The following is an 11,309-nucleotide window of genomic DNA, read 5'->3' as shown; positions in this document are numbered from 1 at the left end:
GTGCCGCGCCCGCCCCGGCCCCCCCCGGCGCTCTCCTCCCGGCCCTGCCGGGGCCCGCGGTGCCCCTGTCCCGTTCACCCCGCCGGGAAGGAACCGCTGCAGGGAGAGGGGCTGCAAAGATGCCCCGGCGACCGCCGGACACCCGTTCTGCGCTCCCCAGCCGCATGCTGCCGGAGCTGCCCCGGCACCGGGCTCACGGAGCTGAGGGACCACCATCCTGCCCTGGAGAGAACCCTGCCTATCACCGCTGCGGGGCTGCCGGGGACAGAGCGTCCGCTCGGCCCCATGCGGGGCACAACCACACCGAGGTCTCTCAGCAGTGTCAGGACGGTGCCCACGGGTCCCAAACCCTCTGCCGTCACCTTCGTCCCCACTTGGCTGAACCCTGCAGATGAACACAGCGGGAAAGACACCTGCCCCCCGCCAGCACTGGCAGAGCCAAGGGCAGGCAGGAAACGCACACCAGAATCAAGCTAGAAATGTTCGCTTTAAAATGAGGCAGAAGCGACACAGCATCGCTAGCTCTGCCGGGGAGAACACCATGGCGCAAACGGCACTCGGACATGCCACAGGTAACACTGAGCTGACCGCGGCACTGGCTCCGCACCAGGCACTGGTGCGGGAGTAGGAAGGGAGGTGTGAACACTGGTGTGGCTGGGCAGGCAGCTCCCACAGTGCTGTCGAGGAAAAGAAAGTCGTTTCCTCCAGGGATTCTGTCACACAAGCTCCCAGGACACTTGTGCTTGGGCACGGAGGTTCCTGGCAGGACCCAGCGGGCATGTCACACATTGGAGAGGGGACAGCTCGAAGCAGAAACCCTGCACACAGCAGGAAGCAGGGGGTATCCCAGTCTGGAGCCCCTCGGTCCCAAGAGGTGGCATTCACTGTCCATCCCACCGCTGGCTCAGGGTGTCCTTCTCCGTGCAGGCCAGATAGCGGTCGTAGTTCTCCTCACACCTCCTCACGCAGCGCAGGAAATAGTCCTCGTCGGCAATGGCCTCCAGCAGGTCGGTCTGCACCAGGCAAACATCGTACAGCTCCGAGGTGGGAGCGCGCCTGGGGCTGCTGCTGCCCTGCTCCGAAAACACCTGCGGGGAGAGAGCGGTGCACAGGAGCACTTGCACCCTCCTCCGTGGGCAGCAGTGCCAGAGCTGTGCCTGGCACATGAGCGCAGAACCTGGCAGCAGAGCGCAGAGCCCTCCTCCTTGGCCAGGCGCCTTCATGCTGGCTGTGGGTCAGTGGCAGAGGGCAGGGGCGCCCATTGCTGCTCCAGCAGTAGAAGGTAAAGTTTCTCCAGATTTCCCCTCCCTCCCATGAGGCCCCTTTGGCTCAGAACCAGCTCATCACAACATGCAGTTGGGCCTCCTGTAAGGAATGGGCCATACCACGCAGCTGGAAGAAAACAGCTCTGCAGAGCAGCCGACCCCAGGCAAACCTCTGCCAAAAGCTGCCACAGCCTGTTGCGCAGGAAGGAACAGGGAGTTCACCTTCTGATCTTTACCACAGCTCTGCCTGAGGCCACCTGGCAATCTGTTTCCCTCACAGCACTGCTCTGTCACTGTCACTGATGCAGGGACAGCCTGCAGAGCTGGTGACAAGAAGAAGAGGGGAAGCTGGCATCCAACCTACCAATCATGGCTGCAGGACAGCAAAGCCCCAGCAGTAGTCATGGGCCCTGCTGGTGAGATGCTCATCTGCTACCCAGACCCCAGTGAGGTCTGCTGCCACCATAACTTGATCCTGCCTGTGTGATCTGGTGTGGGGGAGCCCTGGGACTGGCTGCACACTGCCCTGAGACAAGTTGAGCAGCCTGACTGACCAGCCATGCCAGCTACAGATGGCAAAAGGAAGAGTTCTTTGGTTAGGGAAACAGCCCGAGGCTGAAATGCAGCAAGTGGAGCTGAGTGAGCCATGCTCCAGTTGCTGCAGACACGCAGGCAGCAGCTGCTGCGCGCAGGGGCCTTGGCCTCTCAGCAGAGCCATCCACATTAATTCACCTGCATCAGGCACAGCACAGACCAAACCCTATTCCTGACAGGACTGCTCCAGGCAGCAACAACTCCTGCCATCAACTACAAATCCACAAACAGAGAGAGCTTGTATGCAAGGGAATATCTGACAAGCATCCCATCCCTTGCCACTCCCTGGCTGCCTGGCAAACACAGCTGACCATGCACTGGCTGCCGCAGGTTTCCCCCCCTCGTGCTGTCTCCTCCTGGTTGAAAACATGCAGGGGTTCAGGCTCACCCATGGAGCTGCAGCTCTTGTTCGAGCATTGACAGTTGCCCAGCTGCCAGGCACATTTCTGCCTGCATAAACGTTCTGTTTTCCAAGCGTGTTCCATCACAAACACTGCCCTTTCTGTTCAGTGCTACAGACCAGCCACAGCCACACGCTGAGGCTGGCTGGCCTTTGCTGCTGCCATTGGGAGCAGGGCTGACTCACCCCGGCGGAGCTGAAGCGCTCAGCAGTGAGCACAGGAGCCAGCCCCTACTCTTCTCTGCTGATGGCCGATCTCACCCTCCGCACAGGCAGCCCCGCGCATTGCTGCCGCTGATGCTGGTCACACGGGGGTGCAGTGACACCGGGGCTACGCCTTGATCCCCCTTTGCAGGCTCACGCTTTTGCAAAGGGGACAAAACGTGCCTGATCTCACCAGGGACACCCCTCAGCGCAGGCAGCTGGCACCGGAGGGGCCTTCAGCCGCCTACCTGGGGATGAACAATGGTGTCCGCATCGTCCAGACGGATGTTGTCATCGATGAAGATGTGGTGAACGCCAGGATCATGGGGGTCGATCCACAGGGGCTTCCCACCCCGGGAAGAGAACTGATTTCTGGCCCACCTGAAACAGCAAGGAAAAGGAACAGTCAGGGGAGAGAGAGTGTGACAGCTCTCGGGTAAAGGCAGGCCAGGCTGCACTGCGGGGCTCAGGGCAACCCTGTGAGCCAGGGAAGTGGGACGGAGACTGTCCTGTCCCTCTGCCCGCTGCTGCCTCCCAGGAAAGAAGCATTTTGCAGCGAGTGGCAAATCAGGGGGTGTTTGGAGAAAGTAGGAGTTACACCAGGAGATGGGGACCTGAGGAAAGATGCAAGAGCCCCATTAGGCTGCCCATAGGCAAAATGGGGAGCACATAAGTAACAGAGACCTCAAAACCAGGAGCTATCCCAGACTGGGAGAAGCTCGGAAAAATCACAGGAGAGGAGAAAATGCCCAATCCGCTTCCTCAGTGCCCTGTTTCTCACCAGTCAAAGTGGTCTTGGAAGCCTCCAATTCCCTCAAAGGAGCTGAAGTAGTTGTAAAGTTTTCTTCCATCTTCCCGGGTGGCCAGCCGCTCTGCTCCCCTTGTCAGCACCACCTCTCGCTTGCTGCAGCGTATCTGGCCAGGGGTGAGGTCCACAGGGAGCTGCAGGACCACAGAAAGCAGGAGAGGAAAGGTTTCCAAAGCAGACAGGGTGTTTTGTGCATTGGCAGAGACAATGAGCAGCAGAGCGGAGGCTCCCCACCACCGCAGTGTGGGAAGACAGCGCTGGGGAGAAGACAAAAGGAGGCATAGAACTCCCCCAACCAAAAATCATCCTCCCCAGGGATGGAAAGGAATGACCTCCTAGCTGCACACTGTCCCCATTTCAATCTCTGTCACCGCTCTGAGGAACAACTGAAGCAGCTTCTGAAGCTGGTTCCCAGCATCCCTGCCTGGTGTGCTGCTGGAGAGAGAGTATGGCTGTGATCAGCTCTGAGCCAGGGAGCCCTGCTCTGCTCTGGTGGCCCCTCTCTGGGAGAAGGGGTGCTGTGTCCAATCCGGGATACCCCGAGGGAGACTTTCCCACACGGGATCCACATGCACGCATGCTGCCCCCCAGCTAAACGGCTTCTTCCCAAGAAGTTGCCTGCGTTTCCTCTCTGCAAGAAGCTAGTGCTTTTAAAAGCAGGCTGGCCGAGTGGTTTGAGAGCAGCCTGACATGGGGGGTTCCGTACAGGCCATCCGGCTGCCCTTCCCCAGCATGCCGGGCCCTCAGCGTGCCGCTCACCGCGACATCCCGCAGGGCAGGGAACTGGGGGTGCTGTCCAGCCAGGGCGCAGCTGACGGCCCGGAGCGTGCGGGGCAGGTCTGTGCCGAAAGTCCTGAAGACGACGGCGAACGCCCTCCCCTCCCGGTGCAGGGCATCCAAGAGGCGGAAGAAGGCGGGCAGAATCAGGTGGTAGCACTTGCTGGGTTCTCCCTGCACCGAGAAGACATCGTGCGGCCGGCCCGGCCACTCCAGCAGCTGCAGGTGGCGGGCGTGGAGGCTGTCGAAGTACCGGCCCGGGCCCGCCTCGGTGAAGGCGGGGTCCCGGCCGTGGCGGCTGTAGTAGCTGAGGGCGCCGGGGCACGGGGGGCTCAGGGAGGGGCGGTCGCTCGCCCACTGCCACTCGCCTGCAAGAGAGGAGGGCGCTCAGCAGCCGTCGTCGCCGCCGCCTCCCGCCCGGTCCCCACAGGCCCCGGCCCCGGCGCTCACCGGTCGCCCCGGCCCGGCCCCAGGTGACGGTGCTGAGGAAGGTGTTGAGCGCGGCCCGCGGGCCCTGCCCCGACACCGCGTCCGCCGCCACCACCGTGTTGTTCAGGTCCACGTGTAGCACCAGCCGCCGCCGCTCGGCCCCGCCGCTCATCGCCCCAGAACCGGAAGCGGCCGCGACCGCGCCGCCGTTACCTGGAAACGGGTACCGGTTCCGCCCGTGCACTTCCGCCGGCCGGCGCCCCGCCCGCCACCGGCGCCCCGCCCGCCACCGGCGCCCCGCCTGCCACCGGCGCCCCGCCTGCCACCGGCGCCCCGCCCGCCGTTGCCATGGACACTGCGGACGCGGCGGGGGCGGAGATGGGGGCTAGGGGGCGTGGCCGGGACGCCGCGGCCGGGGGGCGTGGCCCAACCCTCCCCGTGGTTGTGGGCGCGTCCCCGGTCCGCGGAAGGGGGCCGGAAGCGGAAGTGGGCGGTGCTTCCGGCGCTCCGCAGGCGGCCATGTTGGAGCGGCGGTCGCAGCGCAACGGCGGGTGCGGGTCTGGCGGCGGCCGGTAGGTTGGGGCCGGCGGTGCCCGGGCCCCGCGCTCCCGGGCGAGGGCGCTGCCGAGCCGCCCGGCGGGGCGGCCTCCGGGCGCTGGAGGCGGAGCCGCGGCGCTGAGGGCCCCGCCCCGGCCCCCTCCCCCCACCCCCCCGGGCCCGGGAGCCGGCGCGGGGCCGAGCGGGGGGGCCGCACCCGCTGTCTGCACCAATCACCTCCCCGCAGCCCCGTAGGGTGGGCACCGGCCCCAGGCGACTCTCCCCGCCCCGGGGCCCTCCGGCCGGCGGACCCCGCCGGCCTCTCCTTACCGGGCCGGGCCGGGCCGCGCCTGGGGAGAGGTGTGTGAGGGGAGCGAGTGACGGGCGCCGGGGAAGGGGCATTTCCTCCGCCGAGTGTGGTTCAGGAGGAGAGGCTGGGGCGGGGGGCTGCCCGCCCCGGCGGCCTCCGCCCAGCTCTCCTTGGGTCTCCACGCCGGCCGCCATCTCCACAGGCTGCCCCAGCCCCGCATCTTGGCCTTGCCCGCGGCCGGCTGCCCTTCCGGGGCACCCGGAGAAGCGCAGAGCCCTTTCCTCCAGCTGTGCTCCGGGACAGCCGGGCTGGGCATCGCTTGAGCATGGCGTGAGGATCCTGCCAGCGCTTTGTGTCCCTGCCAGCAGCGCTGCAGGCCCGTGGCACTTCAGTTGGGGCATGTCCCGCAGTAGTGTCTCAAGTGAGGGAACTTGCTGTTGGGTGGACAGACTGTCTCGGGGTGTGCCTGCTTGTAGCTGGCTTTTGCTCCTATGACAACTTGCCCTGCACAAAACAAGACCGGACGGATCCATGTTGAGATGTTCTGTCCTCGCTGAGATGTCACAGCCTCTCTGTTCTACATCAGAATACCCCTTGAGGTGTCCTGGCTGCTCCCAGGCTTGCTGCAGCCTGAAGATGATCCATTTTGCAGCCTGTTGAAAGCATGTTGTTAGTTGTGCTGCTCTGTTGGCTTCTCCCTCTCTACCAGCTCAGGATTAAGCTTTACATCCTTGCTGGCTTTGCTGCGCCTGCTACCACTTGCTCGTTTTGGAGGTGGCAAATCTCACCGCTGGCCAATGACGCCAGCCGCGGCTCTGTCGGAGCACTTCCCTGCCTTCCTCCCCTCCTCCATGGGAGATCCCCTGCGTGTTGCAGAGCAACTGCATTATCCTCCTCCAAATCCCTCTTCTGCCATGACGTCTGCAGAGCACTTGACTGAGATTAGTTTGTCATGCGGAGGCTCTTACCCGCCCGCTGACCTGTGCTTCCCCTTCTGTGGCAGCTTTTGGCTTGTGTGTCTTCCCTGCTTTTGCAGCCGCCGGCAGCATGGCACACCGGTCCGGGGCCGGCAATCCCAGTCTCTGGGGCTGCAGTGAAACTGGAGTTCTGGGAGGAACGTCGGACACAAGTAGTTCCTTGCTGTGTCTGCTCAGGTGCTAACTATTCCATCACAGCTTTCTTGCCTGCGCACTGCCCTCTCCAATAATGTCTCTGACACCTTCTACATTTCCCTGAAAAGGATTTTTCACTGAATCCTCCTTATTACTTTGAGAGGTGTCAATGGTGTTCAAGATTTTATTACTTCTTAGCACAGAATCCAGCTGTGGAGCTGGCGAGGCTGCGAGCTCAGCCTGAGAGGATCAGAGTTCTCCTGGGTGCTTCATGAAGTCCTGCCTGGACTGCTCTTCAGTGCCTATTTTTTTATTTAAAGCAATAATTAGTGCTTTTGTCCCAGGCAGACATCTGTGTAGTGCCCTGAGCGTGATCTGAGTGTTGTCCCTCAGGCCATTGTACGCTTGGCCCTGGTGATGTGTGTTTCCTTCATGCTGTGCTGCTTGAATTTCCTGCTTCCTCCTCGCCTGGCAGCGAGTGCCCTTGGATCAGCACCAGTTTGCTTGTGACAGCAAGTTGCAGACCGTTGTTCAAAGAAGGGAACAGCAAGGAGCGGTGTTGCCTTGCCACAGCATTCGGCATCAATGAAGCACAACTGAAATAGCCTCCAGCTGTGCTGTCAGGTCTTCAGGAGGATGCTGCCACTTTGGCAGGGACTCAGAATCAATTTTTGAGCAGAATCAATTAGGAAGCTGGAAAATTGATCGTGATGCTGGGATGGATTTGAGGTGCTCAGGCTGCTTAGTATTGAGATGGCTTGATTGTGGCATTCTTGGTGCTTGTACAGGGATCAGGTTCAATGAAGAGCTGCATTACCAAGGGAAAATGAGATCTGGTGACCTGAAGCTGGGGCATGTCAAACTCAAACTGGAAACGAGCTGCAGATTTCACTGAGAAATTGGAACCCTTCATCTTGGGATGGGTTGGCTGGGATTGTCTGAAATCTTTGTGTAGGTTTGAGGATATTTCTGTGAGAGATGTTTTAGTTTTACTTCAGAGATAAGTCAGTGATGGGATTGTCTTGACAGTGCTTCTAACTTGGGTTATGTCCAGAATCCAAACTGATGTTTGTGAGTAGCCACGCCTGGACTTAATGGTTTCAGGTCTCCGCTTAAAAACTTGAGATGATTTCAGCTGCTGTAAGCTAACTATCTTCTCTCTCCTTTTGAGGTGTCAAAGGTTGTTTTTCCAGTAATTTGGACCTTTTTGAAGCGCCTGCTTGCCTAATGCCATGAATATTGCAGTGAACAATGTGGAAGAAAAAGCTGTCCATTCCTGGTCGAGAATTTCCTCTGCAGGTCAGAAAGTGCTGGAGGAAGCCCTGCGAGTCTTCAACCCGATGTCCAAGGACCTTTCAGATACAGAGACCCAGCTGGTGGCCTTCATTCAGGGCCTGAAGGAGGAGGGCTACCAGCCCACAATTCTGAGGAGTAAGGATGTGTATGGATACAGCTCGTGCACAGCAGACACACCTAGTCAAAGAAAAGAGAGCACCCCGCACAACTGCGACAACACCGCCAAGTCTGATAAGAGTCCGGGTAGAAATACTGCAGCTGTGGCAAAGGTGCCTGCTTCACCAACCAGTGTTTCAGTGAACGCTTCAAAAGTCTCCACTAAGCCTGTCTGTAAAGGGGATTCCACAAATCTCCTCTTGAGCTCCTTGAAGCAGACAAGATCTGGCACATCCAAGGCTGCAGCAGCGGGCTTCCCTACAAGCATGTATCCTGATGTGTATCCAGCCATGAGACTGTCGGTGGTTCTGGAAGCTCTGGTGCCGCTAAAAACTACCGCGTCTTGTTTGGAGTCCAAATACACACGAGGGCATCTTGGGGTCTCGCCCTCGGACCTTAAACTCCTCAAGGCTTCGAGTCCACCGAGGCAGTTTTCTTCAGGCAAGACCACTAAAATAACAGAAGGTAAGGGGTACAAGCGTTTGATAAAGAAAGCACCAGATTCTGCCACCCTCACTTTAAATCTTCTGAAGGGACCAAAAGGTGGAGTGCTGCAGGAGAGCAATGCTTGCAAGGCCTCGGGAGTCCTCAATGGGAGAGTCACAGGCAGCTCGTCCCAGGGCTGCACCACAGCACCGCAGTCCAAGACCTTGAAAATCAAAGACAAGGAAGCTCTGGTGGGGAAAACAGAGTGGAAAGACAGCAGCACTTACCGGGAGGGCATTGGGCAGAAGAAGAGAAGAGCTACGGATGCAAGAGAAGCACCGCAGAGGAAGAAAGCAAATACCATTCCTGTCCGAAATAAATCACAACGGGCTCAGAGCGCTTTGAACCTGCTGAAATTCCAGGCTATCAAGGTGGGCAACTCTTCCTCTGATGATGAAGTGAGGAGGAGAGCACAGAAGATTCTTAGGGTCAACCTGTCCCCTGTGATCCGAATTCAGCCCTTGTCCCACTCTCACAGCGTCCCCTGAGTTTCTTCACTTTGTCACTTTTTTTTGTAAGTAAGTAAATATGAGCCTGGCACCAGAGCATGGAGAAGTTTAAGAGCGACTCTGGATATGTGGTGCCTGGTGACGATATGTCGACTAACCTGCAGACAGAGCAGCCTGCTCTCATCCTGTTTCTGCCTGTCTACCACTGCTATGCAGAACTGACTGCAGAAATACAAAAAACCTGTTCGTGAACATGGGATAGTGACTCTTGCCCGTGTCAAGTCGAGCAGGTCAGAGGGCTCGCTTCCCGTGGGTGCTCTTCTGAACGTGGCAGGCTGCGCTCTCGTGCAGGGGGAGGACACAGGACTTTCTCATGACATTGATGCACTGTGATACTGCTCTTTTTCAAGCTGTACATTTACTGGTTTTATTTTGATCAAATTTTATAACTTTATTATCTATATATCTATATATCCATATATGTGCATATGGCCCAGGAGCTGTGGGAAGATGCACTTCTCCATCCCTCTGGGATTGGGTTCGATAGCTTTTGTTCCCCGCCCCTTCAGCCAGTCTTTTGTTGAAAGGTGCCAGGATTTCTTTGTGATTCAGTGTTGTGACAGTCTGTTCTGGGCTCTCCTGAGCAGCTCAGAGGCAGGCAGAGTTATAGCCACTTGTTTGTCTCCAGAAATGCCGAGCAATTTGGAGAATTACCAGCTGATAGTTGACTATAGTTTTAATCATACTTTTGATATTACCTCTGCATAAGAGTGGGGGAGTGTTACCAGGCTGTTGCCTGCAAATCTGCCTGACGTCTCTAGGTGCCTCCTCCGTTCGTTGGTAGCAGCAGCTCTGAACTCATGGTAGGGTTTGCCTGCAAAGAGCGATTCCTCCTCAGCACCCAGTGTTGCTCTGCTCTCCTGTACCCCAGTTGCAGACGTAGGACACGAACTGTGACTCTTAGAGCCGAAGGGCTGGAGTAACAGGAATTGCGTAAAGTGTCCTGCCCACCACGTAACTGCTTTGCTGTTGCTGAATGTTTCCAGAGCAGGTTCTGGGTACTGGTAGAGAAAACACAGGCTGTGTTTGAATGTATTTGATACATCCTGCCAATCCCAGAGCTCAGTAGGATATTTGAGCTCTTGAATTAAAGCAGAGAGCGAAAAAGTTGAGAGGACATATGCCAGTACTTAAATGCAGTGAGTTTCTGTCGGTTTGTGGGGGTGAAGCAGTAGGCGGGGAGATCAGCACCATGTTGTGATGGGTGACAGCTTTGCTGTGCTGTCTGGGATGTTGTGAGGAGGTGTGTGGCAGGTGTGAAAGCTCCTGGAGCACAGGCTCTGCCCGTCCCCAGGAGGCACTGTGGAACTGCTGCAGGCAGCTGCGTTAGCCTTCCTGTTCTGGGGGCATGCTGTCGGATGCGAACACAGACCGTGCGCTGGCGGAGGTCGGGTCTGCTCTCCACATGGAGGGATCTTCAAGCTCCAGGAGAAACGATACTGGAGCGGTAGGTGTTGTCGCTGTCACCTAGGAGGGCCAGTCTCCAATGAGAGTGTCTGTGTTGGGATACTGCAAAAGCAGAACCTGGCAGCTTGGAGAGAGGAAGCGGTGTCAGGCCAGGCGCAGGCCCGGCTCTGTGCTGCTGTACGCTCAGATCTCTGCAGCAGTGGGCCGGTAATCCACTCATTCTCTCACCAGCTCAAAATACCAGTTGTCTGACCTAGTAATCTCTGTGGACATTGGCTGAAGGGATGAACTCCCCTGGGAAGCCGCAGCTCCTTACGTTTCAGCCCCTCCCTAGCACCTGGCTGGATTTCAGTGCTTTGTAAAAGGGGTCAGCATCTGATGCCCAGCTGAGAGAGGAAAGCTGTGGCACAGAGAGGAGAGGAGGTTCATGAGGGAATGAGAGGGCAGGGAAGCTAGATGTCCTGAGGCACAGCTGGGGTTCTCCCCCACCTTGCCCAGGTAGAGCAAGCTGGAGGTTCTCCCTCGGGGGATGACTGCAGGCCCTGAATCACACACTCAGGTTCTGTGTGGTTTTACTGTGCGTATCTGAGTTGCTGTCAGAGATCGTAACTTGCAGTGTTTGCGACTGACCTGTGAATGCCGCTGGTTGGCTGCAGAGGAGGAGGAATTATTTTCTTCTGCTGCTGTGTTTTAAAATGCCCTGGCAGAGAGTTCCCTCTCTTGACATGATGCTGGATGAACAGGGACCCTCCATCACTGTTAACTGGCCAAAAATTGCTTTGTCCCTTTTGTTCCCACTCCTTCAGACCTTTCTCATTCCCACGCTCTCAAATGCCAGGTCTTGACGTCTTGCACTGGAGTTTCTCTTTTTGGCTGTTTCCCAAGGAGGGCTCTGAACTCCTGCCTGCGGTATCGCTGTCTGACAGGCTGCTCGGCGGCTTCCCCTGTTCCCAGCCCCTTATAAGGGCACTGAGAGCTGCCTCTGGAGCCTCTTTGTCCAGCGCAGACATCCCAGCTGA

The 11,309-nt window shown here is 58.1% G+C and overlaps 1 protein-coding gene across 1 annotated transcript; it reads left to right on the top strand.

The window, feature by feature from the left end:
* Positions 1 to 7,665: 7,665 nt before the first annotated feature.
* Positions 7,666 to 8,862, top strand: CCDC71 (coiled-coil domain containing 71; the record flags this gene model as incomplete). The annotated part of the gene is made up of 1 exon (XM_082004685.1): positions 7,666 to 8,862. The coding sequence occupies exon 1, from the start codon at positions 7,669 to 7,671 to the stop codon at positions 8,860 to 8,862; it is 1,194 nt and encodes a 397-aa protein (XP_081860811.1). The 5' UTR covers positions 7,666 to 7,668.
* Positions 8,863 to 11,309: the final 2,447 nt, after the last annotated feature.

The sequence above is a fragment of the Phaethon aethereus genome (assembly GCF_964289735.1).
Source record: "Phaethon aethereus genome assembly, chromosome: 11".
Lineage (NCBI taxonomy): Eukaryota > Metazoa > Chordata > Aves > Phaethontiformes > Phaethontidae > Phaethon > Phaethon aethereus.
This window is presented reverse-complemented; position numbering and strand designations above follow the sequence as displayed.